Here is a 27,758-nt window from a genome sequence, read left to right as displayed (position 1 = left end):
GCCAGCTCAGCCCCAGGGTAACAGAGAGGGGCAAAAAATAGCAAGTTAAGTCATATCCTGGCTGCCGCGAAGCTCATAAGCACAGATAACACTGCAGGGGAACACGCGCCAGTTATCAGACGGCTGGAGGATCCCGGATTCATATGGGATTTTGCCAGAACCATCAGAACTAAGGGGTCCTGGGGCTAGCGGCTCATTGGTGCCCCAGTGGAACAGTGTCCCTTTGGACCCACTTCATTCCAGCTGGATTTTCTCATTGGGTTCAAAGCCAACAGTGCGTGTGGGCCAGTGGGCTTCAACCTAAACACACTCAATTCTCCTTTTTTATCCTAAAATGAAATTCATTTACAGCCCACTTACATACCATTATTTTTTTTAAAAGCAATTTAATGCTCAAACTGAAATACAAAGGAGAAATGAGAAGAAAGTCGTTTTCTTAATTTGTGTATTTCAATTTGCGACTGCTCAGGCGTGACCGCGCCGGGAGGCAGAATGAAGTCGTCAGAGTTACAAGCTTGCACTTCAGAGAAGTGAGAGGATCAGAAGCCATTTCAAAGGAGACGTGAAGGAAAGGCGAGGAACAGAGTGAGTGCTAAGGAACAAATGAGCACCGCAGGACGGACTAGCGGGTGCGACTTTGTAGACCTGAGCTCTACGTGAACATCAGGGCCACCAGCAGTCGTGTGAGCCGTGGAGGCCGCTCCATTGTCGGACGCGCCCAAGCATTGCTGGACATCAGCATTCCTGGCCTCCAGCCACCAAATGCCAATAGTGTTGCTTCCAATCATTCCAACAGCCAAAAACCGTGCCTTCCATTTGCACAACGCCCCCTAGAGGCAGAAGCATCCCCTGTGACATGGAAGGCCAGAGGCATTGGCCTCCCAGACTTGAGCACGACAGAGCTTCAGGAGGAAGCGCAGGTGGGAAGTCTTGGGGAACCCTCTCTCTTTTCTCTGCCACCAACAGGCTCTGTCCCCAGGGACCGGAGTGCACCCCACCAAAGGATGCACATCGTCCTGCCCTCAGGCTCCCCCACATGCAGAGCCCTTGGCATTGGCTGGGAGCAGCAGGAGCAGGAGGTGAAATCTGAGCCTGGAAGCTTTGCTGGGCTCAGGTGTCTCAGGGCCTCCCAGGTCACTTCCCTTTGCTTCTCAGTCGGGTCCCCCTTGTCTTCCATGCAGTCCCGAGGGCGCCAGACACCCCTCTGAACCCCGCTGCTCCTGTCAACTAGGCCCAGCAGTGTGCAGCTCAGCCAAACTCGGGGAAACAGCAACACCCGAAGAGAATACGGGGAACCCTGGGGTTGGAGTAGCAGCAGGTGAGGCTGCAAGTGCTCATTTGCATATCATTTGTCAAGGATGCCCTGGGGGATGGCCTCAGACTCCCCGAGTCCCCCCAGCCAGGCCTATTATGTCCACACCCTCTCACCCCATGGGGGACAAGGGCTGCAGGCCAGCAGGAGCTTGGGGATCAGGAGGGTACAGACTGGCCCTCTCGGGGTGTGCCAATCCCCTTATCGGTGGGGACAGGTGTCATAAGACAACAAAGGCCTCTGGTTACCCACAGCCAGGTTCACAGAGGCCCGCCTGGCCCTGCACCAGCCCTCTGAAGCCACCTGGGTATTCAGTCTGCAAGGTGTCCCCTCCACCCGCCCAGGCTGGCTGCACCAGGTGGGAGCTCCGGCACATGACTGGGTGCGTAGGACACCCAGGTCACATCCCACTCTGTGGGCAGGTTCTAAGGCCAGCACGTGATGTGAGGACCTGCACGTCCAAAATCACTCTCTGAAATGTACCCCTGCAAAGGCGCCACGTCAGAGATCGGCACAGACCCTCAGTCGACCCAACACAGCACATTTGTTCTCCATTTAGGGAGTATATCTCTGTTTCTTCAATTGGGCTGTGGCTGAGGGGTGCTCACCCTTTGCCACGTTGTGAGGAAGCCCACCCTGCATGGGGAAGCCACGTGTTGGTGTTCCAGCGGATGGCCCCGGGGGGGTCCCAGCCAACCACCACCGTCAACCGCCAGATCTCAGGGGGAACCAGCCTTCAGATGATTCCAGCCCCTGCCCTTGAGCCACCCCAGCCTTCCAATCTCCCAGGTGAGGCCCCAGACATCATGGAGCCAAGAGAAGCCATCCCCCCGTGGCTGTGTCTGAAGTCCTGACGCACAGAACGCGGGGGGCCGGGGCGGGGTGGGGGTGGGTGGCGGAATTTGGTATGCTATGCCTAAGGGCAATATTTGGTGTGCACGAAGGGGCAGCCAATTTGTGTGTATCTTTAAACATTTCCATAATGCTCAGCCTGGCCAAAGACTCCCACCAGAAGAGGCACACCAGTGCCAAGGCTGACCCGGGAAAAGCAAAATCAAACCACACACTCACTGGGACACGAGCTTGGAGACCGGGGCAAACCCCACCATTTAAATTATTTGTCCTAAAGGAACGTGCGTAGATGAATTCTCGGGTTAAACGCATGACGATTCCACCGAGGGGCTCCGGAAAGACTTGTGGCTTGACAGACAATAAGCTGAGTTCTCTGGAAGGACATACCAGGGTTAGTATGTGACTGTCCATTGCAGTCAACAACTAGTGAATTCAGAGACCTTGGTTGTCCTCCTTGGCGAACATGAGTGACAGGCCCGGGAGACAGCTGTGCCATGTCAGATGATGGTGCAGCCACAGCAGTACCGCTCGGGGTAGTCCACCACATACACCTTGTGGTCGGTGCCATAGACGTAGTAGACAGAAGTCTTTCCTTGATACCAGTAATGAACTTCTGTGAGGGGGATCAGCTCAATGGTCTGGCGCTGAGGAAACAATTGGCCAAGAAAAACTTCAGCCTTCTGTTCAAGTCACTCACCTGCTCAAGAACCTTCAGTAGCTCCCTACTACCCAAGGGAAGAAGTTCATGCTCTGGAGTTGGCATTTTGGCTCTCATCTCCCTCTCTAGATGTATCTCCTACTATGCTTCTTCACATACCCTAAGCTCTGGCCCAAATCGACTTCTCATCTTTAGCCACCATCTGATTCTGGGTTTCACAAAGGAGGGAAACAGGTATCCCCAGGGGCATTCTAGGATGTATGAAAAGCCACCAGCCAAACAGGACACCTTCCAGAAGCATTAATTTTTAGATAGGGGGAAAGAATGGCAGTGAAAGGTGGAGGATAAAGTCATTTTAAACATTTCTAATATTAAAACAACCATGGAGATATTAGGAAGTAGATTTACAGTTTGAATGAAATTCGGCACCACCAAACATTGACACCAAAGAAATCTCAAAGTAAGTGGGTCGGTTCAGGCTATTTCCTCAGACTCCTCCCTCCCCCCACCCTGGGTTGTGCATCGACCCTCCTTTGAGAAAAGCCTTTCTGAAATATTCCCCTCCTTTTCCAAAAGGGGAAACTGAGGCCTGTGGGCTCATGGAATTTCAGGTTTGGATAATCACGCAGGTCCAGCCCCATCTGTTTAATGCTCCCATCTCCTCCCCAGCATCCACCTCCAGCTAAGAGCCCGGGGTACTCACCACGCCCCCCCCCCCCCACTAAATGGTCCTAAAATCTCTTTCTCTGGCCCCTTCTCTGAGCAGTTACTCAACAACCTTCCAAAATCTCAGGGCCCTGCGCAGAACAGAGCAGCCCTGCCTTGGGAGAGAACACTGGCCTCCTGTTGACACACCCAACTCCGTCAGCTGGTGGTACTGTTTTGTTAGGGACCACTAGGTACCTGGCTGACATAGGAAAGTTACTCCTGGTCATTGAAGCGAAGCTTTCTTGGGGACTAACTGTGGGCCAGGCTCTATGTCTAAACCCCTACGTTCTTCTGCACCTGTTGCTCCCCTGTCCTAGACTCAGATTTAGGGATCCCAAACCAGAGGGAGGTGGCACGGCTGGCCCAGAGTCAGACCCTCCTACTTGCAGGAAGTTCCCCTCCTTGGGGAAGAGCCCCAAGTCCTCTCGCTGAAGGGCATGGTCCAGAGGCCCCAGGGCAAAGCAGGAAACAGGCCGGGGAGGGGATTTCGAGAAGCAGGCTCCTTACTCTACTGGAGGGGCAGCGGAGGGGCAGCGTGACATTGTGGCAGGAAGGGGACCCAGAGTCAGGGCATGCATTTTCCATGAAGCTTCCTGTGTGGTCCTGCACTTCCTTTCTCTGGGCCTCGGTTTCCTCATCCGTAAGGTGGGGATAAAAACTCCTACGTCACAGAGTCATTGACAACCAAATGAGATCGTGACACTGAGTTTTCTCCGTATGCCAGAAATTGGTCTCCAAGTGATAATTTTGGAAATAAAAGATAGAAGACCCTTCTTGACATTTTGGTACAGAGGACCCAAAATGGGAACTGAGAGGCAAGAGGAGATGGGAGCCAACATCACTGCTCATAAAGCCTGGACAGTGCAGTCAGGACCACTCGTTTCCAGACTTTTCTACTAACATCAAGTGGGGCTGGTCCGGTGGCCCAGCGGTTAAGTGCACACGTTCTGCTTCAGCGGCCCACGGTTCACCGGTTTGGATCCCAGGTGTGGACATGGCACCGCTTATCAAGCCTTGCTGTGGCAGGTGTCCCATATATAAAGTGGAGGAAGATGGGCACGGATGTTAGCTCAGGGCCAGTCTTCCTCAGCAAAAGGAGGAGGATTGGCCGCAGATGTTAGCTCAGGGCTAATCTTTCTCAAAAAAAAAAAAAAATGGCCAGCACAGCAATACCATCCCCACCCCGACCTGCCCCCATCTGCTTCTGGTTCAAAAGGTCTCTAAGTTTGAGACCACAGATGGGTCAGGACATCAAACGCCATCAAGCAATTATCTTATGATGGGCCGTTTGTCTGTCTGTGCACGGTGGTCACGCCCCTGGGATGAGAGACTCCAGATCTGAGAGTAACAGTGAGGCCCAGTGTCATGCCAGCTGCCTCGTCCTATTGGAGTCCACTCGCGAACTTCTCCATCCTGAACAAAATATCAGCCTGAATCTTTGTCTACACATCCAGGACCAAAAGACAATTTAGGAAAAAGATTCACAGACGTGGCCTGTTCTCGCACTACGTTCCCTTTTAAGGAAAAACGTGCGTCTGCCCTGGTGGCCCCTTCCTTGCTCCAGGACCGGCTCGCAAATGGCTTGTGTTGCCCGAGACAGGGCCGCACTTAGGGGAAAAGCCCCAGGAGCCCCAGGGTCTAGAGCGAGGCCTGCGCCTCCAGCCTAGATCTCAGGCAGGCACTTCCCAGCTGCCAAACGACGGTCCAAAAAGGATGCAAATTGTCAGCCTCGGAAGCAAAACAGGCCCAGGGCGACCACTAGTGTCCAAGCTGCTAAAATCATGTCCTTCCCTCTTCCCAGTCCCGGATACCTCAATATCTGGGCTCTTCGCTGTCACCCACACGATAGGACACTAGTGCAGTGTGAGCAAGCACCCTTGGAGACCGTTCTGGGGTCTTCCGTGGACATCGTTCTCGTGCCCCCAGGTTCCCTCGAATCTGCTTATGCACATCCACCCTCACCACTTCTACGCGCTCTGCTGCTCACAGCTCAACTTGCTTCTTCAGAGAAGAGATCCTTGTGCGGAGCTCTCTGCCCACACGGCGAGCGGAAAGCCCCTGGGAGGATGTGCCATGGCTGGAAGGTGCCAGAGAACAAAATCCCAGCTCCCTCGCCTCCAGGCGACAGCGGCTGAGGGAGGCTCACCCTCAGAGCTCCCGTGGGGTGGGCAGAGGCTGGCCCCCCCTTCTTCCAGCCCCGACGCCCCCCACCCCTTTCCTGGCTTCTCCTGGGAGCCCTTCCTTAATAAATGACGTGCACACAAACCCTCCTCTCAGAGCTGCTTCTGCAGAGCCCACCCAGGGCCAGGGCCAACCTCTCTTCTTTCACAGATGAGGACATTGAGGCCCAGGGAAGGGAAGAGAGGGCCTCAAAGCCACAAGTGGGTGCCGCCGCTGAGAAGCAGGCCCTAGGCTGGTAACTGACTTGTCCCTGAAGAATCTGGCCCAAGGAAAAGGCCCTAAATGCCCCCCATGGCTGTTACCCCTGCAAACCCTCGCTGGCTTTCAAAGAGGCACTTGCGTCTCTTGAATGTGGTGAATTATACATTTAGCTTGGAGATGGGAAATTTGGGTTCTCCCCCACGCTCCTCCACTAAGAAGCTGTGTGACCTTGGTAAATGACTTGCACTCTCTGAGCCTCCTCTGATTTATTGGAAAAGTCTTGGGTTTGGACTAGACCAGGGGTAGCTGAAGATGGCCCAGAGGCCAAAGCCAGCCGTCTGCCCATACAGTGTCTTTAGCATTTTTAGAATTTCGTTCTCGATATCGAAATATCAGAAGGTTTCATATAAAAATCTGGACTTCAGAAGGTCTGGAATCTCTGCCCATGTCCTACACAAAGCTGAGTGGTGGTCCCCTTTGGATAAGGGGGCTCTGCCACCCAGCTCTGCCCGGCCTGTGAGTTCGCAGTGCCCCAATTCCATGACTTCAGAGATCCATTCCAGCTCCAAGATGGGCATTACTAATTTTAAATCAAATGCATCCTGCTCTCTCCCGCAAATAGGGGGGATGTGCAGAGAGAGAAGGGGATATACTCATTGCTAAGGGAGCAGAAGGAGAAGGGACATTTTGAGCACCAGGTCCCAGCACTTACAGCGAATTACCTCATCCCTATGGAACCCTCCGGGGCGGGGCTAGAGGCTCTTGCTCACAGGTGAGAATCCCGACTTCAAGGAGAAGGAGGTAACCGGCCCAGGACCACCGTGGGACACGGGAGAACGAGGACCTGAGCCAGCCTGTAAAACTCAGGCCCCGCTGACAGACCCCCTCACGGAGCTCGGGCGCTGGGCGTTCCCTGGCAGAACCCGCATCCTCCTTCCAGGTGCCCCAGCTGCTGCCAAGGCCACCACTCAGAGCAGCTCCTGGGGACGCGACAGGCACCACCGCCACCTGGTGGCCATCAGGATGCAGCACCAGGCCATCCCTGGCTGTGGATGCTGGGAGAAGACTGGCCTGGGATTCGGGAAGTGCCCTGGGGGCAGGACCCTGCCTGTGACCCTGGATCTCCAGCTTTCCCTCCCCTCTCCGAAGCCAGGGGATTAGAAGCAAAATCACACAGAGCCACATTGCTTCCTGTTGCTCTCGGGATAAAAACCCAAAGCTCTCACATGTCCAGCGGACCCGCCTGCCCCTGAGGCCCCAAATGCTCTGCTCTGTGCCCTCGGCCACTCTGGCCTCAGGTCTGTCCCTAGTGCTCCCCGGGTTCCTAAACTGAGTCTCCTCCCCTCAATCCACCCCCAGTTGACAGCTTCCTCGTCTGTCCTCCCTGCCATTCTCAGAAAGGAGCCTCCCGACAAAGGGAACACCCCCTTTCCTCCTTTATGTGACCAGAGAGACAGTGCCCTAGGAGCCCCAGCTGGCCCGGGAGCCTGCCCTCCCGATGGCCCCAGGCCCCGACTCCACTCACCTGCTGCAGGACACGGGCCCGGGAGCCCAGGGCTGCGCTGTGCTCGGCAATGCCCCGCTGGGAGGCCAGCGAGATCTCCCGCAGGGGGAAGTCCACAATGGGGTACACCTGCAGGGAGAGACGCGGACGCCCTCGCTGCCCTGGCCCAGATTCCCTGATTCCCACAGAGAACAAGCCTAGAGAGGGAGGGGCCCCAAGGCCTGCAGCGAGCTGGTGGGACTTAAACCCCTGGGTCTCCTTGCTCACCCACATTCCAGCCTCGGGAATTCCAACAAAAAAGAGGGTCTATAGACTCTAGAGAGAGTACTCCTTCACCTGCAGCCACTCGGCCCCCAGCAAGGCTTTGCTGCCGCCTAACTGGGGCTTGGGGTGGGGCCAGGCCTCCTAGCGGCTGATGCCTGAGGTGAGCCTTTAGGAAGCCGGAGTGGTTAGCACGAAGAAAGGAGGCTGAGGAATAGCATTCAGCCATAAAGAAGGAAGGCCTGCCATTTGCGACAACATGGACGGACCCTGAGGACCTTATGCTAAGTGAAATAAGTCAGACAGAGAAAGACAAACGCCATATGATGTGACTTATATGTGAGATTTAAAAAATAAAGTGAGCTCATAGATACAGAGAATAAATTGGTGGTTGCCAGGGTAAAGGGGAGTGGGTGGAGGGGGTCAAAATGTACAAACTTCCGGCTATAACTAAGTCCCCGGATGTAATGTATGGCATGGTGACTCTAGTTAGTAATACTGTATTGTGTATTTGAAAGCTGCTAAAAGAATAGATCATGAAAGTTCTCATCACAAGAAAAAAAACTGTAACTATGTACAGCGATGGATGTTGACTAGGCTTATTGCGATCGTTTCACAGTATACACAAATATTGAATCATTACGTTGTACACCTGAAACTAATAATGTTACATCAATTATATCTCAATTTTTAAAAATTCATATTACAAAATGAAAGAAGCCCATCTGAGAAGGCTACATACTGTAAAAAAATAAAAGGAGGCTGAGCGCCCGGCCCTCTTAGAGAAAACGGCACAAGGAGCCTGCTCAGATGTCCGGTGAAGGCCAAATGCCCCCAAGGCCTACAGCAGGGGACGGCACATCTCTTCTGTAAAGGGACAGAGTGTGGGCCATAGGGTCTCGGTCTCAACTACTCGACTCTGCCCTTGCAGCAGGAAAGCAGCCACGGACAATATGTAAGCAAACACGCATGGCTGTGTTCCAATAAAACTTTATTTATAAAAGCAGGCCAAGGGCCGGAGTTTGCTGACTCTTGGCCTACGAGACCCTCCTGATCTGGCTGCTGGCACCTCTCGTGTCTTAGCTCCTCTCTCCGCCCGGCTTATAGCCCTCCAGCCCCCCTGCCCTCTGCTGTTCCTCACGGCCTCTGTCGTGCTGCTCCCTCCGCTGGGAACCGTTGCTCTGAAGGCCACGTGGTCCACGCCCCCACTGCACTGGGTTCAGTTCTTTGCCAGGGTCACTCCCTGCTCCCAGCTGAAACATCCCCCCACCCCTCCTGTCTCTTTACCCTGCCTGTGTATTTCTCACCGACCCTATCACCATCTGACACTGTGGTGAAAATGTTATTATCTTCTTCTCCCTCACCAGACTGTGAGATCTCTGAGGGCAGGGATTTTGTTCTGTGGTATCCCTGGGGTCTGGAATAGGGCCTGGTATAGGAGGAGGGTCTCCAGGTTTGTGGGGGAGGGGGGGAGGAGGAAGGAGTGAGGGGAGAGGGAGGGAGGAAAGGTTGAGGATGTGGAATTCAAGAGAGACCTGGCCCTATGGGGTCCCAGCAGCCTCTGTTCCACAGGGGCAGCTCTGTTCCCATCCAGCCTGTCTTTCCAAATGAATGCACCCCACAGAAAGCCAGAAGACCCAGCCTCACAGGAGGGGAGGAGGAGCCAGCCTCCTCTGTGGGAGTCTGCTGAGCCCCCCTTACCATCGTGTTCTCATCCTTAAAAAGGTTTTCCCCTTTGGCTTTGGCAAGGAGCTCCGCAGGGCAGTCCAGCTGGTGCTCAGTCACAAACTCAAACAGGCTGTTCTTCCTGGAAGTGAGAGGACGAGGGACGGAAGACGCGGCACGTCAGGTTAAGAACGTTGGTCGGAATCAGGCAGACCTGGACTGGAGGGCGTGCTTGACTACTGGTGGGGACCTCGGGAAAGTTCTTTAGCCTCTGCGCCTCAGCATCCTCATCTGTAAAATGGGAAACTAGTAAAGGACTCCAGTTCCCTTCTGTTACCTCACTTCATCCTCACCTGTGCAGTGCTTAGCAAGAAGAAACGGTTTCTGCACGGGAGCCTTCCCGGCCCTGGGAATTTAGGACGCAGGGACTCTGTTCCCCGACGGGAACGCCCGCGTGCTGAGTGGCTGCTGCCCTACAAGGTGGTGATGTCAGGATCTGAACTCGGGTCTGTCTGCTCTCAAGACCACCAGCATCCCGCGCCCACACTGTCTCTTCCCAGGACCTCTCCCCTTTCCAGTCACTTTAAACCCTTTTCTCCCAGCAGGTCCCTGCCCTGTGGAAACCCCAACCCAGTGGAGTTTCTCTGCAGAAACCAGTCCAGCCCACGTCCCGCGGCACCCCCGGCAGGCCACGGCGCTGGGATGCGGCCACGTACCACACGATGACCAGCTGGATGAAGTGCAGCAGTTTCTTCTCCCCCTTGCAGGTGGCACAGGTCTTGCTCCCCCGCCCCGAGCACGTGCTGCACCTGACAGGGCATATCGTCAGGACCACTCAGAGAGTCCTGGGGTCCTGGTGGCTTCCAGAGCCCCTGTCCCCGACCCCTGCCAAATCCTTCCTCATGGAGGTGGACTGTGCTGGGCCTGGATGGCTTCCACCTGCCCCACCTCCTCGGGTGCCCCAGCTTCCTGTGGAAACCTCCTTCTCCCACCCAGCCCATGTGGCTCACAGGCTTGCCCCCACCCCTGCTATGACCAGCTTGGGACCTCGGCCTGGCCAATCAGCTTATTCCATCTCCCTGGCCACAGTGACTGACAGAAGGATGGACCATGACCCATGTGAGTGCAATGAGATCCGCCCCAGGACTTTTGTTGGAACTATCAGGAAAGGGACATCCTTTTCTCCTGAAGTTACTAAGCTTGGAGCTGCGGGTGGTCCTCTCTGCCACCACAGAGACAGCCTGCCTGAGAATGACGCCAACACAAAGGAAAGCAGAGTGAGTGATGGAGACAGATTCCTGGTGATATGGTTTAAGCACTTGGATCCAGCTGTACTTGAAGCCACCCCAGAAATATACTCTTGAATTTTTCCTTTATACAGGCCTATAAATTTAGTTTTTTACCAAAGCTGATTTGAATTGGATTTCTTTCACTTGTAAATGAAAGAAATCTGAGTTTCTTTCCAAATCAAAGACCTCCTTTAGACAAGTCCACCAAAGCTTCACCTCCTGGCTTGTTAGAGGCCTGGGCCTCAATGAGCCAAACATTCTCATTAACCAACATGACTTTGGATAGTTCCATTCTTCACGGTTTCCTATTTCCCTTTAAAGATTTGTAAAAACATTAAAGAACATGATTTACAAAACATAATGGCCCACTGTTTGCAAAGCCCTGTGGCCAGAGATTGACCTTTGTTGATCATTTAGTCAATCAACCAACCTCCGCCTCCTCCTCCATTCAGGCCCTGTAATGATTATAGGTAAGAGTTTGCCCAGGCCCCTATCCTCAGAAAGCTCAGACTCTCACCTCCAGGTCATTTTCTGTATTCCCTTTCCCACCACATGAGCAGGAACAAGTTTGCTCTCCTTGCCCCGCTTCCTCCCTGCAGGCCTCCTTGCTTACACCCCACCCACAGACTACCTGATGATTTCTAGTCTTGTTTTGAATATCAGGCCTCAAGGAAAGCTTACCCACTGCACAAACATTTATAGAGCATCTACTATGCACGGAGCTCTGGGGACGCAGGAGTGACAAGACAGATAGGTGCCCACTCGCCTTCCAGAAGGGCAGACAGTGAAAAGCAAGAAAGGCAGCCCACGCAAGCGCTTCCCCTGGGTGCAGGCAGACCCTCTCCTACCTGCGCCTGCCGGAGCCTGAGCACAGCTGGCACCTCCGGGGCTGCCTGGCCCTGCGCTTGGCACCGCTGCAGGAGGGGCACCTTGCCTGTGGACACAACACACCTCCTAAGGAAGCGGGCAGAGGGCAGCCCAAGACCTGGTTCTGGCCCCGGCCTACTGACCTTGGCAAGCCACTTCCCCTCCCTGGGCCTCGGCCCCTTCATCTGCAAAATGGCAGCTTGGGTGGAAGGTATCTTTGGACCTCTCCAGTTGTGGCTTTCAAGGATTCTACATCCTAACAGCCCTGTTTCTCCTGAGACGTCAGCCTCTCCTGCTCCTCTCTGATTCCCACGACCCCCAGGACTGTCCCCTGACCAAACAGCCATGGCCAGAGGGAGAGGGGTGGGCTGGCGAGGGACCTGGTACTGGAGACGGGGAGCTGTGGCTTAGGAAGGCCCCCAGGGGTGACCCCGGCTACGCTCCCCCAGTTGGCTCAGCGTGGGCTCTGGAGACCTTCCAGAGAAAGCCTGAGGGGGGAGGGAGAGGAGGACAAGGGGCAGGGGGTGGAGGAAGGAACAGGAAAGGCCAGAGGGAGGGGCCCTGGGAGAGCCATGAGGAGGCGCATGGCAGGAGTGAGGACACAGGAGGAGAGAGAAGCGAGGCGGCCGCAGTGGGGCCCCCGATGGTGTGTGAGTGGGTGGAGGAATGAGCTCACGCAGGTGGAAAGCCGGCAGAGAGAAGGATGGAGGGGGGCGCAGCTTCCAGTGGCCGGTGGTCAGCACGTGTCCAAAGGACTAGGCACAAACGGGGAGGGCTCAGAACACGTGCGGAGCTTGGTCCTCCTCCTGGGATGGTGAGTGGCCCTGCAGGTCTCTGAAAAGAAGGCTGATGCCATGAGAGCCTGGCAGCGTGCTTCGGGGCCTGCACTGGGGTGAACAGTGTGCCCCCCGCACACAAATTTACGTCCACCAGAACCTCAGGGTGTGCCCTCATTTGGAAACAGTCCCTGCAGATGTAATTAGTTAGGATGAGGTCGTACCGGAGTGGGGTGGGCCCCTAACTCCAGTGATTGGGGTCCGTATAAGAAGGCCATGAGGGGAGGCAGACACGCCTGGGGAAGGCCTCGGGACAACGGAGGCAGCGGTTGGAGTGATAACAGCTACAGCCGAGGATCGCCGGCAGCCGGCAGAAGCTAGGAAGGTGGCTTCTCCCTCTGAGCCTCCAGAAGGAGCCAACCCTGCTGACACCTTAATTTTGGACTTCGGCCTCCAGAACAGTAAGAGGATAAGTTTCTGTTGTTTTCAGCCACTCAGTTTGTGGTAGCGTGTCACAGGAGCCCTGGGAAAGGAATGCAAGGCCCCCATCTACCGGGTCCCTGGAAGCCTCTGCATTTCCCCTTCTCGGCACGCATCGCCCCGTACTCCCCGTGCTGGTTGCTTGTGGTCTCCCCGTGGACAGAGGGGCCCTGGTGGGAGGGACCTCTTAGTCCTCTTGCCGGGGCTGGCTCTGAGCAGTACTCAGTGAGTGTTTGTAGATGGATGAGAAAAGGAGAGAAGAATCAAAATCACAAACCATCAAAGTGAAAATGTCAGTAGGGAGCGCCCAATCCAACCTGCCCATTTTGCAGGTGGGAACGTGGAGGCCCGGAAGGGGAGGATGACTTGTCTGAGGTCACACTGCCAATGGGGGAGCCCCAGGCCCCCAGCCCAGCCCTCCGTCCCCGTGTGGAGCCCTCCTCCTCCCACGCTATCGTTTATTCACCAGCGGCCACACAGCACTCACCAAGCCGGCCCCATGGCAGCCGCTGCACTTGTAGCACCCACGCCCATGGCATTTGTGGCATTGCTGGAAGTGAAACGCTCTCCTCGGATCGAGTTTCCCAAGCACCAGCAGCTCCTGGTCTCACCACCCTGCCACCCCCCATCCCCGTGATGTCACCATCCCAAACATGTAGAGAGCAGCCATTCAGGGCCAGGGTAGGAAGGTGGCCATTTCCCACTTGACTAGGATTCCAAAAGGCCTTGAATGCCAAGCCAAGGAGATCATGTTACCATTTCCTCAGTGCCCCAGCCCAGCCTGTCCTGGATGCTAAGAAAAGGAGACGCGTTCTCCGAGTCCCATGTCCCCACTCACGCTCCCAGGCTAACCACAAGGGCAGGTGTCCTTTGCCCATTAGGTAGCTACCGTGGTCTTGGGGATCAAAAGCTATAAAAAATGGGCGGCATTTTTGTGAAAGGTAACGAGCTAGATACTGAATTTTAATCATTGAATCAAAATAGCTTTCCACTCTCGGGAAAAGAGGGGAACGGCTTCTTGACCCCTCAAATTCTCCTTCCTCTTATAACGCTGTGAAGACGCGGAGGGTGAAGTTACAAGCGCGAGTCAAGTTACAACAGAGGCTGGCCCAGGGGCGCAGCGGTTAAGTGCACACGTTCCGCTTCAGCAGCCCGGGGTTTGCCGCTTGGGATCCCAGGTGTGGACATGGCACCACTTGGCAAGCCATGCTGTGGCAGGCGTCCCACATATAAAGTGGAGGAAGATGGGCAGGATGTTAGCTCAGGGCCAGTCTTCCTCAGCAAAAAGAGGAGGGTTGGCAGATGTTAGCTCAGGGCTAGTCTTCCTCAGAAAAAGAAAAAAAGTCTAAAGTGGAGACAAGGTCAGGAGCTGGATGAGAACATAACGTGAGCTGCCTCGGCTGTTTCGGTGACACGTGAGGTGACCCTCACTTCGCGTCATGATTACATTTCTGTAAAACAGGACAGAAGGCAAATTCTGCTCCCTGCTGACTTCCATGAGAAGTCCAGCACCACTTTGACTTTATTTTATACGGTCTCATTCAGCGCTCTAGCTGTTCACTGTCAGGCCAAAAAACCCCGCTCCTCCGGGCTGGGGCCGTGAACGCTGGCTCTGGAGAGCCGGTGCCACTCTGCCCATGGGTCGCCCGTCTGCTGTGTGGATGCTCCCACGTTTGCGTGGGATTTTGTGGGAATGGGACTACATTCCGTGCCCTGAGCTTCGTTAGAAGTGGGCGTCTTGCTAGCTGGGGAATGAACCTCCAGCCTGGACTCGGGGTTCCCTTTTTAAAAGGACAAGGTTGAGGAGACGTAGGGGTCTGGAGGACCAGCTCAGGGGGAAGGGCAAAGATTCCAGTAATCGTTACCTTGACCAGCGACGAGTGAGGGACCTGGAACTTCCTGGTGTCTTCCTGAAACATCGGGGGGACCTGGACCTTGATGTCCCAAAGCCGGGGGGAGGCGCCTCTATGTGGCCCATCTACTGAGTGACCTGACACAGAGAGGGATTGTTGTAAGGCCAGGAAACGGCCACAAGGACAAGCCTTCATTTATTCACCGAATCGCAGGGTGCTTCCCTTGGTGCCAGGCATTCAGGAGATCCTGGGGCGACAAGGATGGGTAGATAAGGGTGTCCTTGGAGTCTGTGGCCAAGCACTCAAGCACTGGAGTTGGAAAGACCCGAGTCTGATTCCTGCTTCTTCTACTTCCTAGCTGTGTAACTCCAGACAAGTTACTTCACCTCTCTGATCTTCAATCTCTCATCTCTAAAATAGGGATAGTGGTGGCACCTGCCATAGAGGATGGTGGTGAAAATTAACTAGAAGAAGGCTTATAAATGCTCAGTGCAGGACTGGCACATGCTGCAGCGTCAAAAACAAGAACTATCATCGCTATCATCCCCATCATCTTATTTCTCTTCCTCCTCCTCTGTTCAAGGAGACAGACACAGCCACAACCACGATGGTAAGTGCTCAGACAAGAGTTGAATAAAGGGCTCTGAAAACTCAAAAGACTGACTCATTCTGCTGGGGAGGGGAGTGGCAGGAGAAGAAATCCTGGAAGGCTTCATAAAAGAGGTGACATGTGAGCTGAGTCTTAAGGGTGGGCCCAGAGCTTCCCGCACAGAGAAATTCAACCCTCCAGTGGGCTTCAGCAGAAGGCGAGATGGCACAGTGAATGGGGTCCCTGGGGGTCTAGAGTCCTAGGGAGGCACTGGGGGTGGCCTGGGAGGCCTGCACACACATGTAGCCTTTGCAGTCTAGCCCCGTGGGCAGCACCAGCCTGTGGCCCAAGGACCGTCTGCAAACCGCTTCGTGGGCAGCAAGCATCTGGGCAGACCAGCACTGGAAGGTCTCTGAGATGAAGCGCCACCCTCTCACCTTAGAGCAGAAGGGGACACCGAGGCTCCCAGCAGAAGAGCATCTTATTCACGGATACTGGCTGACACAAGTCTTGACATTTGCCCAGCCCCGGCCATACTCGTGCCCAATTAAACTGACTCCAGACAACTCACTTACTCGTGAAGGGTTGGAACGTCCATTCGCTTATCCTGGACTCGCTGAAGGTCTCCAGCCGGTACTGCAGAGAACAGAAGAGCTTGTTCACACGCATACCCTCTACGAAGACAGGGCACCACCGAGCAGACGGAGCTCCCCACCTGCCGGGCGCGGCGGGAGATCAGAGGCCCCACGCACAGCGCCCATGGGCAGCTCAGAACAGGCTGGCGACAGCGCTCTCTGTGCCCAATGCCCCGGGACGTCTGCAGGGAGGCCAGTCGGCCCCAGGAAGTCGCCCCTGACAAGCTGACAACCGGGGCGATTTCAGCTTCTCATCTCTTTATACACAGAAATGTTCTATGCGCCAAGTTTTGGAGCAGCAGTTGCCCTTTGCTGGATGGAGGCTGCTGGAATCCACTGCTCGGAGCGTCCCCTTTAGAGGAATTTATCTGCCTGATGTCGAGGTCCTCCTTGATCCTCATCCACAGAATCACAAAATGGGAAGGGAGCCTGGCTCCTCCTTTTACACGTGAGGAAGAGGAGGCTCAGAGAGGTCAGTTAACTTGCCCAAGGTCACACAGCTACACAGGGGCCTCTTCCCCGAGATGCCTGCTCTAGCCACTCCATGTGAGCCTGGTCTGATTTCTGTGTGCGTGTGTGCTCAGCAGAGGGTGGCTGCGCCAGTGACACTAGAAAATGTGAACTCAGAGCTGTCAGTTGGCCCTGTCAATGCAAAAGGTGACACAGGTGCCAGCTGTGGTCTGGGTACCAGACACGGGATTTCCCCAGAGCTTCAGGCCCAGGGGTGATGAATAAATGATTCCTTGGCCAGGACGTGACTTGGGGGAGGCAGAGGGAGCTGGACTCGAGGGGAGTAAAGGACCCTCCTCAGCCCACCCCTCCTGGAAGTGGTTCAAGGACACTAGCTTTGACACTAGCAAACCCGAGTGTGAGTCCCAGCTCCGTCACTTCTCGCTGTGTGTTTTGAGACAAGTAACTTCACCTCCCTGAGCTCAAATTCCTCCTTTAACTGGCGATGATGAGACCACTGTGTGGGGTAGTTAGGAGGGTTTGATAAGACAGCTGTGACGCGCTTTCCATGACGCCTGGCGCAGTGGAGGCTTTCAATGACAACCACTGATAATTACTCCTTATGTCACTACCCACAGCTCCAGACCAGAGAAGTGGCAGAAGGGACTTCCATGTCACCACCGTCCACACACACTGCTCCCATTTCACATCACACAAGCCACCCCCAGGGCCTCCAAGCACAACCCTCCACGTCTTGGTGGGCCGCCCCTCACCCGGCAGAGGGTCTGCGGCTTCAGCTCCTGGATGATGAGGTTGCCGGCGGCCGCGCTGCCGTAGCAGCATTTGGAGTTGACGAAGCTGAGAAGGGCTTCACGCGCCACCTCCTCCGTCACCACGGGGACTCTGCTGGGGACAGGGCAGAGAGTCAGGGGCTCTGGGAAGGGCCTACCTCACCGTGCAGAGGGAAACTGAGGCCCCTGGCGGTGATGCACAGTAGAGGTACAGCCCTCAGCCCGGGAGGGCATCTCTGGCCACGGGAACCATGGGAACAGACGCCCGGGGTGGGAACGGACAGGTCCCTCTAAAGGACAGCAATGCCCCTTTAGCTGAAGTGTGCGGCTCTTGAGAAAGGCAGAGGGAGCCTTGGAACTCAAAGAAACCCTTAAAGATGAACTATGCCATTTTACGGGAGAGGAAAACCGGGGTCCAGAGAGACTGTCACACGGCTGGAAGGAAGCAGGGTCAGGCTAGACGAGGTTCCTGCCTGGGGGGACCTTGACCTCGGAAAGGAGCCCATAGCAGTGTTCAGGGAAGCCCCCAGCCAAGGACTGTCCCCCGCGGCGCCCGGACACTCGCAGTGAGCCTGCTGGGCAGCACAGCAGCATGTGGGGAGGCAGACAGCCAGTGGCCCCTTCCTCGGCCTTCTCTCTGGAGGCCCCCCTCCTCCTGGGAGACTGTCCCTGAGCCCAGCTGCCTGCCTGTCCCCTCCCCACCCCCCACTCCCCAGGAAGCAGGAGTCCTGCCCCCCTCCTCCCCCTCGGGTCTTCCCAGTTCTCTCCGGGGCAGCCCCGGCTCCAGACAGTACCCCCTGTGGTGCCACTTGTGTCCCCAGCACTACCCCCCACCTCGGTGTCCGGAGGGGCCTGAGTGTTGTGGGAGCTGCTGGGCCAGGATGGCGGAGACGACTCCACGGAGGAAGTGGGATCTGCACTGCGCGTGGAAGGCGGGTGTCCCGGGAGGAGACGGGGAGGTGGTCCAGGCAGCAGGGAGACCAGGAGCACCCAGGACGCCCCTGAAGGCGGGACAGGCCACCCGGCTGCGAGGCCGGACCCACCTTCTCTCTGCACAAGGCTGCTGGAAGCCGGAGCTCTGCCCCGAGGTCCCTCAAAGCAGGGCGGGTGTGGGCCTCTCCAGGGAGCTAGAGCAGGGAGCCACCGACCTCCACGGTAAGGGGCTAGATAGTCAATATTTTGGGTTTTGAGGGCCAGAGAGCGTCTGTCTCAACCCCTCAGCTCTGCTGTCATAGCGCAAAAGCAGCCACAGACAGCAAGGAACAGGTGAGCATGGCTGAGTTCCTGTAAAACTAGATTTACAAGAACAGACGGTGAGCTGGATTTGGCCCAGGGGCAGGGTTGGCAACCCCTGATCTCCACAATGGTTTTCAACCCAGGCTTGGGAGCCAAACAGCCTGAAGAGCTTGGTGAGGTGCAGACCCCCGGGCTCCACCCCTGGAGAACCTGACCCAGCAGGCCTGGGAGCCTGACACCCTGTCAGGGTGGAGGTCCCTAGGGAGGGCTCTTGGGGGCAGTGGTGACGTGAGGACCCACAAGCGTGACCCCGTGTGACGGCTCCGTGAGGGTCACCGGCAGCTCACCTGTGCTCCAGGAACGAGGACCAGCACCTTGGTTCCTGGGGTCTCCCCGGGGCCTCTGAAGGTGGGAAGAATATCTGCTGTCCTGGAGGAGAGGGGAGGAGGCAGCGGCTCGACAGCCCAGCTCAGAGGAGCAGGCATTTGGGGGTGAAAGGAGGAAAAATTGGCTGAACGCGAGAAAGGACAGATGAAGAAGAATCATGGTTCTGAGGCCAGCATCATTCTGGTCTTAAATGGACATGGATATGGTCATAGGATGTTCATGGACGCAGGGCCTATGCACCATGTCCTCTCGTTCCCGCCCAGTGGTGACAAGGGGCTTCCCAGGGTCCCCAGGGGAAAGAAGAGCCATCCCAATGCTGGCCTGTTCCAGAGACATCCCCCCAGCAGCACAGTCCCAGGAAGAGGCCACAGGAGCCAAGACCCACGGACTCACCGTCCCCTTGAAGAAGCCAGTCACAGCTGGGCAGCCTCTCCAGGAGTTCAGCTAGGGGCGCCAGAGGACTCTCGGCCTCAAAGCTGAGGTCCACCACACCTGCAGGAGGACAGGCAGCCCTGAGCCTCGGGGAGAGGGGGAGGGGGTGTCAACGGCCACTTCACAGGAAGCTGACAAGTGAGGAGAGTGCATTGTAAAAAGCCTCACAGTTTAACTCAGCCGGTCTCACTCCGGCGGGTACCCTCGGGCCACAGAACACGTCTGCAGGGCGGGCAGGGATGGGGGGCGGGGGTGGTAGCCACAGCAGTCATAATAATGTTGAGAAAAACACCAAGAATGGCAGCTCCTGTTTGCTGGGCACCTACCCTGTGCCAGTCACCAGGAAGGGTGCTTTATAGACACTATCATGTCCCACGACCCTCGGAGATAAGTGCTGAATCACAGGTTCTCACACGGTGATGCTCCTCGAGATGGCGCTGTACCTCCTCCCCTTGAACCTGAGCAGGCTCGGGACTGCCTCACCCAGGGAGTACACGGGAGCAATGAGGAGGTGCCGCTCCCGCTTCTTGCCTCTTGGCGCTCTCCCTCTTGAGCCCTGAGCGGCCATGGAAGAAATCAGCCTATCCTATGGGAATGACCACGTGGAGATGCCCCAAGGCTGCATGCAGAGGGGCCCGGCGGAGTCCAGCCTTCCAGCCACCCTGCCAGGCCAGCGGGCATACGAGCGAAGCCATCTTAGACCCTCCAGGCCAGACCAGCTGCCTGGTGAACACCACTGAGTGACCCTGCCATGAACTGCATGTCTGTGTCCCCCCCAAAATTCATCTGTTGACACCCTAACCCCAGTGGAAGGCATGAGGAGGCCGGCCCTTTGGGAGGTGATTAGGTCTAGGTGAGGTCAATGAAGGTTGAGCTCCTGGGATGGGATGAGTGTCCTTGTAAGAAGAGAATGATTCCAGAGCTCGCTCGCTCACTCTGCCCTGTGAGCGCACAGGAGAGCGCGCTGTCCACCAGCCAGCGCAGGCTCTCACGGGATGGGACGCGGATCCGCAGGTGCCTTGATCTAGGACTTGCAGCCTCCAGAACAGTGAGAAACAACTGCACGTCATTTAAGCCAGCAGTCTATGGTATTTTTGTTATGACAGCCCCAAACGACTCAGACAGACCCTAATCCATTCCACATGGAGCAGACTCGCCCAGCCGAGCCCTGCCCAGGATTCTGGCCTGCAAGTCAGGACGTGGAGTCAGATGGTGGTTGTTTTAAGGGACTGGGATGGGCGTAGTTTGTCATGTGGCTTCCTCTCCTGGGCAGACTTTGCTGTGGGACTCCCCACAGAGTTGGCCAAGGCTCCCTCAGAGCCACACCAGGGTCTGCGGCTCCTTCTGCTCACTCCCCCTCCTTCCCTCCTCCTCTCGCAGGGGTCCCACCTGCACTGGGTCTGAAGACGGTCCCAGCCCCCTCTCCCCTTTCCCTTCACAGGCGTCTCCAAGGGACCTCTGGCACACCGAACGCCACTGTGGTGTCTGCTTCTTGGATGACCTGAACTGACACCCTGATATTACCCCTTCTACCAAGGAGGACACTGAGCCTCAGAAAGGTGGTAACTCGCCCAAGGCCACACAGCCAGTGAGTGACGGAGCTGGATTCAGACCAGGGTTCGTCTGTCTCCAGAGCTCATATTCTCTCCAAGTGCCTTCCAGGAGGCGAACCCTACGGAAGAATCAGTCACTGTATACGTGTTTTTAAAACCTCATCTTGATGTGTCGGGATGGGACATAGATACATGGCTCTGAGACTCCAAGGAGGAAAGCATAATATAAGAACTGGCTCCAGAAACTCCGGAAAATTCAGGAAGCACCTCCCCGCACCTGTGCCTCACCCCACCCTCCCACCTGGAGGCATGGAAGGCAGGCCTTCTGATCCCCTTTGACATGAGGAACCTGAGGCTCAGAAAGGTGACTCCAGTATCCTTAGGTTGCACAGCAGTGGAGTTAGAGCAGGATAGAGGCTCATTGTTCCAGTTCCAGCCCACTGGACCACCCCTCAAACCTGTTCCCAGAAGCCCTCATGCTGGGGGACAAGAATCCCTCAGCTCTGGCTTTCTGGTAGCCAATGTGGTCACGGGAAGTTGTCTTTAAAGGGTGAGCTGATAAATGGTCCATGGAAGGTGATTCTGTAGTAAGCTACTGAAGCAGACTCAGGCCAGGCTTCCAGCAGACCCACCTTTCCTCTAGATCCTTTTTTTAAAACCTATAGCTCTCTACCTCCACAAAAATAAAAATGATTTTATTTTTTAAAATGATGCCCTCTCCTTTCTAGTTTAATAAAAACAGAGGCAGAAGAATAAACACATCTCGTTCTAAACTGAAGCAGCCTAGGTTATCTGGAAATGGAGAGGTCAGGGGGTGAGAAGTCTGAAATCCTGAAATATGTGGCCAAAAACAGTGGAAGGAGAAGAGGGCACCATTAAGACAAACGACAGCCGCACTCTCCACTCTCTCCAAACTAGGAACGTCCTTGTCCTCTGACTATAGGAAATCCACGTGTATCTCTGAAGGTCTTGCTCCTTGCAGGAAACTTACAAGGGAAGCTGAAATAGAATGCTTGTAGAAGTAGAGAGTGCCTCTCCTAGCCAGAAAACTTACCTGTGGAAGCAAAGGATTCTGTGGAGACACAGGTGAGAGACCTGGGATGGACGTGGGTGTGAGGCAGAGTGGCAGCATCCCCAGGCTTCAGCCGATGCCTGCCAGTGGGTACCGAATTGCCCACACGATCATTCGTCTGGAATTACGACTTCTACCTTGGTTCTCAATACTGGTTTGCTTCTAATGAGTTTATCAGCATTCTAAGCTATTTTAGTCACTAGGGACCCAGGGATCGGAAAACATTTTCTATAAATAGCCAGGTAGCAAATGTCGTAGACTTTCTGGGCCATATGGTTTGTCTCAATTACTCAGTTTCGCCATTGTGGCCTGAAAGCAGCCACAGCCAAGACACAATTGAACAAACATGGCTTTGTTCCAATAAAACTTTCCAAAAACAGACAGGGGGTCAGATGTGGCCCATGAGCTGTATTTTGTCCATCCTGACCCAGACACTCATCTATGTGGATGGGTTTGAGGGGGGTCAGAAAGGCGGAAGCTGGAATTTGAACCTTTCTGGGGCCCGGGCCCGTGCACATCCATTGCAGTTCCTGTGAGCCCAGTTACTGGAATTAAAGATGAAGGTCAGGGTTGGATGGTAGCCAGGGGCAACTGGAGCCAGAATCCCTGGGGCACAGTGGTTAGGAAGCTGGGTTCTGACACCTGGAGTCTGAGCCCTGTAATATATGACACTGTGCCAGTAACGCATCCTGGCAGAACTCAACCCCCCAGCTGTGACGGAGAGCGAATGATATTAGTGCCCACCTAACTAGACAATGTGCACAACACAGCTCTTGGTCCTGAGCCTGACATCTAACAAATGCCCGGTCAACGTCTGGGACCTCAGGAGGCAGGGCCTTCCTCTTTTTTTGTGCTCCTTTAAGCCAGGAGACAAGAGCGAAAATGTCAACCATGGAAAGAAAGGCAAGACCATCACAGCCTCTCCCCTGGGATGCGCCCCCCCGACCTGGAAGTCTTGGGTCTGCTGGGACATCAATAGTCTCCTTGAGGAGAAGACAGGGAAACGCCAAATGGCAGCTATGCCCTGCTGGGAACCAAACAAAGGGGCAGGAAGAGGGGAAGAATGAGAGGTGGGAAAGTCGAGGTCCATCCATCAACTAGGAGGCACCCAGCCCTCCTGGGGCCGTCGCAATTCGTCAGAGCCAAATTAGTCTCCCCATTATGTTCTGTGCAAAAATAAAGGACTCCAGGCTGAACTACGGGCAGGTGCGTCATTTCCTGTACAGATCTCATCAGGCACAACAGGAATGCACACGTCACAGGCATTGTGTGACGCCCGGCGTGGGGCACTCCGAAGAGGGCCACCAGCTGTGTCACTGTTTCCACGGTGACGGGGCTGCATTCCAGGGCAGTTGTCCAGCTGGGCCACCCCACCCTAACACGGGCATTGTGTCCTGGGCTCACAAAGGGATGGCGCAAGCATGATCTCTTCTCACTTCATGACAACCACCATTTTCCCCACTTTGTAGAAAGACAAGACCAAGCTCAGAGATGTGATTTGGGGCAATGAACCCACACATTCATAGCAGAGACAGAAACAGTGCTTAGAACTCAGATCCTGACTCCAAGCCCAATGAGCTTTCTGCTTAGCCGAACATCCTATTGCTCCATGCAAATGGCATCACGTGGTTGCCGAGAAAGCTTTGCAAAGTGTCACCAAGGTAGCGTTTCTGCTCACTAGCCACTAGCTATTTTTCTTTTGTATAGAAAGGAATGTTGCTTATAGAGAAAGGCATAATTAATGGATAATCCCTTTAACTTTCTCTTTTTAAAATGTCATTTCCTTTATTTCAGAGGATAAAAGGAGTCCACGTCTTCTGCCCCTGGTTCTATCATCTTAAAAGCACTGAAATCATGTTACTTCTCTGCTCAAATGGCCCCCCACCACCATCTCACTTTAGTTTGTTTAATATCGTGTCTCCTTCAACAGGTGTGAGAGCCCCTATCGGACAGGGAAGCCCCCCGACCATGTCCTGCATACAGTTGGTGCTCTTAAACGCCTTGTGATTCCAATTATACTTAAGATGGTGAAAGAGATTCAAGGGGTCAAATTCATACAGATAGAGCACAGAATGGCGGTTGCCAGGAGCAGAGAGGAGAGGGGAATGTGGAGCTGTTGGTTAATGGGTACAGAGTTTCAGTTGTGCAAGATGAAAAGGTTCTGGAGACAGATGATGGGGATGGTTGCACAATAATGGGAATGCACTTACTGCCATGGAACAATACACTTAAAAATGGCTAAGATGGCAAATTGTATGTTATTTAAAATAATAAAAATAGAAAGAAAGAGAAGGAGATTCAAGTGATCATCAGAGAAAGAAAAGAAAGAAGTCTGGTTTTGCCAAGAAGAACAAACAAACAAATAATTGGCTACACTATTTCAAGGCCTTCCCGAGCAAGACCTGAAAGGCTGACCAGGTCTCCCCCAGACTTAAACACTGGGTTTAAGTGTTTAAGTGGCTCACTACTGCCCACAGCAAACATCCAAGCTTGGGAACTGGGTAAGTAAGGCCCTAAATTACCTGTGGGACAGCGAGAAAAGATTCTCATCTGCCCACATGACAGGGCAAACGCCTTCCTATGTTGTGCAGAGCAGGGTGAGAGAAGGGAAGACAGCTAATGTAGGAGGGGAGGTGGTGTGGATGGAGAGCAGAGCAGAAAGGGGGAGGAGAGAGAGAGATGGCTGCTGGAAGCTTGAGAGAGAAGGGTGGGAGCTTTGCGGTGGGACCCACGGAGAAAATATTTCGGGGAGCAAATATAATGCCCACCTGGTGAGTGAGAGCAACATCGAGAGAAACCAGGGGAAGGATACCTGGGAGAAGGTTTCCTGGGACTTGTGCAGGCCCCTCTGCTATGCCAAGAGAGAACCCAGCAAACATTACCATTAATTTTCACTTAGTTGGGATGTGGAACCCACGCTTTGTAGAAAGTGCTGTCATGCCAAGACAGGGCGACATGGGAGCTGAAAGTGATTGAAGCCACATGACATGTGGGACCATTGAAGAAACAAGACCTGGTCAAGCTAGAGAAGAAAAGAGTCTGAAGGGTCCTTATGTTAAACAGGGAACAGACACTTCTCAGTAGCCTTGAGGGGCAGAATCAAGATGAAAGAGTCGGAGCTCCAGGGAAAGAGGCATCAACTCAATGTAAGAAAGAACTGTTGACAGTCTCAGCTGTAGAGGGGACCAGCCAACCCCTGGGGGTGCTCCAGGTGATGGTGGGAGATGTTGCCTCTATGGGGATGCTGTCAGAGGCATCCTAGCATCCGATGACGGTGGTACTAAAAGGCCTTCTAGGTGCCTTCCATGTGGATGCCACATCCCAGAATGTCCCACCCATGCCCACTTTGGTCCCAAAGTGTAGGAAGAGGGAAGGAAGCTATTCTCTCTCTGAAGTTGCCCACATTTTAGACTCAAACACTGAGGGGACAATACTTGTGTGACTGGGAAGGGTAATTCAACTGGATAAGTGGACAGTCATCTGTCACCTAAGAAGGGACATTTAAATCACAGAAGTCCCAGAGCAGGCTCCCTTCCTGAAACCTGGAGAAAAATTTACCTAGTTTCATATTTCACCAACTTAGTTTGTAAAACCTTTTCTGGATGATCCCATACCCGCGGTAGATCCTAAGAGCTGACCTGAGGTCCGATTATATCGGAAGACAGCACATGACGGAATCAAGGTTTCTAGAATTTTAAGGGAAGTAAAGAGTTTGCCTTACTCTCACCTTGCTTACCAAAAGGCATGGTGCCGAAACAGGAACATCACAGGTGGTAATATTTTCCCTTAAGAGCAGTTTAATTTTAAAGCTCTGAGGACATAATCTGATAATTTTCTAGAGTCCACATTTATTCCACACCTACTCTGGGCTGGTGGTGTATGAGGCACTTCACACCCAATTAATCCTTTACCACTTCTGCAGGATGGCACCATCTCTGTTTTTACCGGGGGAAATGGAGTTCAGAGAGGTGAAGTGAATTGAGCAAAGTCGCCCAGCAATTAGGAAACAGAGCTTGGATCTGAATCCAGATCTGACCTAGCATAGCCCATGGCTGCTAAGAGAAACTCCAATTATAAATTGAAAGCTACTGAGCAGTGTTTTGAAGAGGAGAGACTGCGTTAGAATGTGAGTGGAAGCTTGTTAGAATCAGTCTACGGTTACACAATTTCCAATCCATCAGAGATGATGTATGAGATTATGAGATTATATTATGAGATATGAGATTAGCTCCTGCTCAAATGTATGCTAACATATCTCCATACAGTCTCCCACCTCAATATGAAAACGGATCCCAACAAAATCTAAAATGAGTTCCCTCTAAGATTAGCATGGGTTCATTTTACACCCAACGTCAGCTCTGAAACTCAAAGCTTTCAGACACCAACATTAGAGACAATGAAGAGTGTTGGGTCTGTGAATGACCTTCGAGGTCACCAACTTCAGTAACTATGAAAATGTACTAGTGTCACAGGGCTCTCAGGGATTCAGATGAAAGCTGTGGACCCCCCCCCCAAAAAACCACATGCACGACATTATCCGTCACCTTCATGACACTCAAATTAAGAACTCCTGACCCAATCTCCTTTTATAGAGGGGGAAATTGAGACTCAGAGAAGTTAAGTGACTTGCCCAAGATCACACAGCCAATTCATAGCAGAGCCAGGACCTGAACCCCAGCCTCCCAGTTCCCGATCTGATATTCCACCACATCGCCCCTTCCAAATTCAGGATCAAAGAAAAATTTTTTTAAAACAGCACATTTCTCCCTAAAATACTATTTCCTTCCTCATCTCTTTAAATAGTCCTTAGAGTCCACTGTATTTCTGTCCCAGTAATGACAGGATGGGGTCACCCCATCTGTTCACGAGCAGTAATGAACGGAGGGAGACCCTGAGTAAAGACTTTTCATGACATTTCTTTAAGATTATCCTCATCGAAGAACTGAACCCAGCTGTGACTGAAATAGGAATCCTGATATTCAGGCTCACACTGGGCTGGGGGGACCCATCAACTAGAGAAAAGAAGGATAAAGAATCTACGGATGGTGTTACCATGGTTGGGAAGGAAAGCTCTCCTCTTGGTTTTTTACCATCCTTCTCCATTGCTCAGAGACACAGAATGAAGACCAGCCTGCAGGCTGCAAATGGGCTTTACTTGTGGAAGGAAGGAAGGGAGGCATGCCCTCAGCAACACAGCCCCGAGGGCAGAGAGAGGACTGCGGCTCAGGGCTGGCTGCAGAGGTGGGTGCTCCACACCCTCCCTGCTGTACTTACTGTCCTCATCACTCAGATCCGGATCCATGGTCCAGACGTCCAGCCAAGGAGGTGTCTGCCCTTCCAGTGGGCTCAGGCCGCTGGGCTCTGAGGGACCAGCCTCGGCCCCTCCCAGAACAGCAGGCCCATTGTTTTCGGATTTGAATGCAACAGAGGGAAACATCCATGGGAAGCACGGTGTCCATCAGAGCGGCTGATCCACAGGGGTTCTTGGGGCTCCTTCTACTTGCCTGTGCCCTCACACAACCCTTTGAAATGGGCACTTTTATGATGTCCATTTTTCTGAACTGGAACTCAAACCCTCGTCTGTCTGACTCTCAGGTCGGAGCTCTTGATCACTTGCTATATTGCTCATCTGTAGGAGGCAGGCTTCTAAGACCTGTAGGGGCAGGCGGGGAGGGGGGCAGGCGATGCAGAAAAATGTGATAACCATAGGAGATTACCTTCCCAAGGGGGAGAGAAGATAGGGATGGGACCTCTGAAGTCTTGAGTGTCAACCTCCCCATCTCACTGGGAAAGAAACGAGGCCACACAGCTCATCATGGACAGAACCAGCTCCTAACCCAGGCTGCAGGGGCCACTGCTGTCACCACACCAGCCTAGCTCCCTGTGAAACATCTGGGGGTTTTCAAGGTCTCTTCCTAAGCCTTTTGCACTGGGGCTCAAAACTCCTTCAACCTCAACCTTTGGAAGTGCACCCCTCTCCTCTGGATGAGTCAAAACAGTGAACAC

The 27,758-nt window shown here is 54.0% G+C and overlaps 1 protein-coding gene across 3 annotated transcripts; it reads right to left on the bottom strand.

Annotated features, from left to right (window-relative positions):
* Window positions 1–377: 377 nt before the first annotated feature.
* SSUH2 (ssu-2 homolog) lies at window positions 378–27,148 on the bottom strand. 3 transcript variants are annotated; one of them, XM_014857926.3, is made up of 12 exons: window positions 27,027–27,148; window positions 19,089–19,187; window positions 18,656–18,737; window positions 17,055–17,184; window positions 15,772–15,832; window positions 14,620–14,744; window positions 13,242–13,304; window positions 11,480–11,565; window positions 10,059–10,151; window positions 9,379–9,484; window positions 7,438–7,545; window positions 378–2,808 (listed from the first exon to the last, which is right to left on the bottom strand). In XM_014857926.3, the coding sequence occupies exons 1-12, from the start codon at window positions 27,052–27,054 to the stop codon at window positions 2,662–2,664; spliced, it is 1,128 nt and encodes a 375-aa protein (XP_014713412.2). In that variant the 5' UTR covers window positions 27,055–27,148; the 3' UTR covers window positions 378–2,661. The 3 variants fall into 3 exon arrangements, with proteins under 3 accessions (XP_014713412.2, XP_014713411.2, XP_070348910.1); XM_014857925.3 differs by having other exon boundaries at window positions 439–2,808; window positions 17,055–17,187; XM_070492809.1 differs by lacking the exon at window positions 13,242–13,304 and having other exon boundaries at window positions 2,522–2,808; window positions 17,055–17,187.
* Between the last annotated feature and the right edge of the window lie 610 nt (window positions 27,149–27,758).

The sequence above is a fragment of the Equus asinus genome, chromosome 21, assembly GCF_041296235.1.
Source record: "Equus asinus isolate D_3611 breed Donkey chromosome 21, EquAss-T2T_v2, whole genome shotgun sequence".
Lineage (NCBI taxonomy): Eukaryota > Metazoa > Chordata > Mammalia > Perissodactyla > Equidae > Equus > Equus asinus.
The sequence above is the reverse complement of the archived record's forward strand: the minus strand, read 5'-3'. Positions and strand labels throughout refer to the sequence as shown.

Coding starts and splice junctions, on each gene's coding strand:
- SSUH2 (XM_014857925.3), bottom strand. CDS start 27,054: ATGGATCCGGATCTGAGTGATGAGGACA. Junction 11,566..13,241: donor GCTGCCATGGGGCCGGCTTG/GTGAGTGCTGTG, acceptor TTGTGTCCACAG/GCAAGGTGCCCCTCCTGCAG. Junction 2,809..7,437: donor GGGCCCGTGTCCTGCAGCAG/GTGAGTGGAGTC, acceptor TTGTTTCCTCAG/CGCCAGACCATTGAGCTGAT.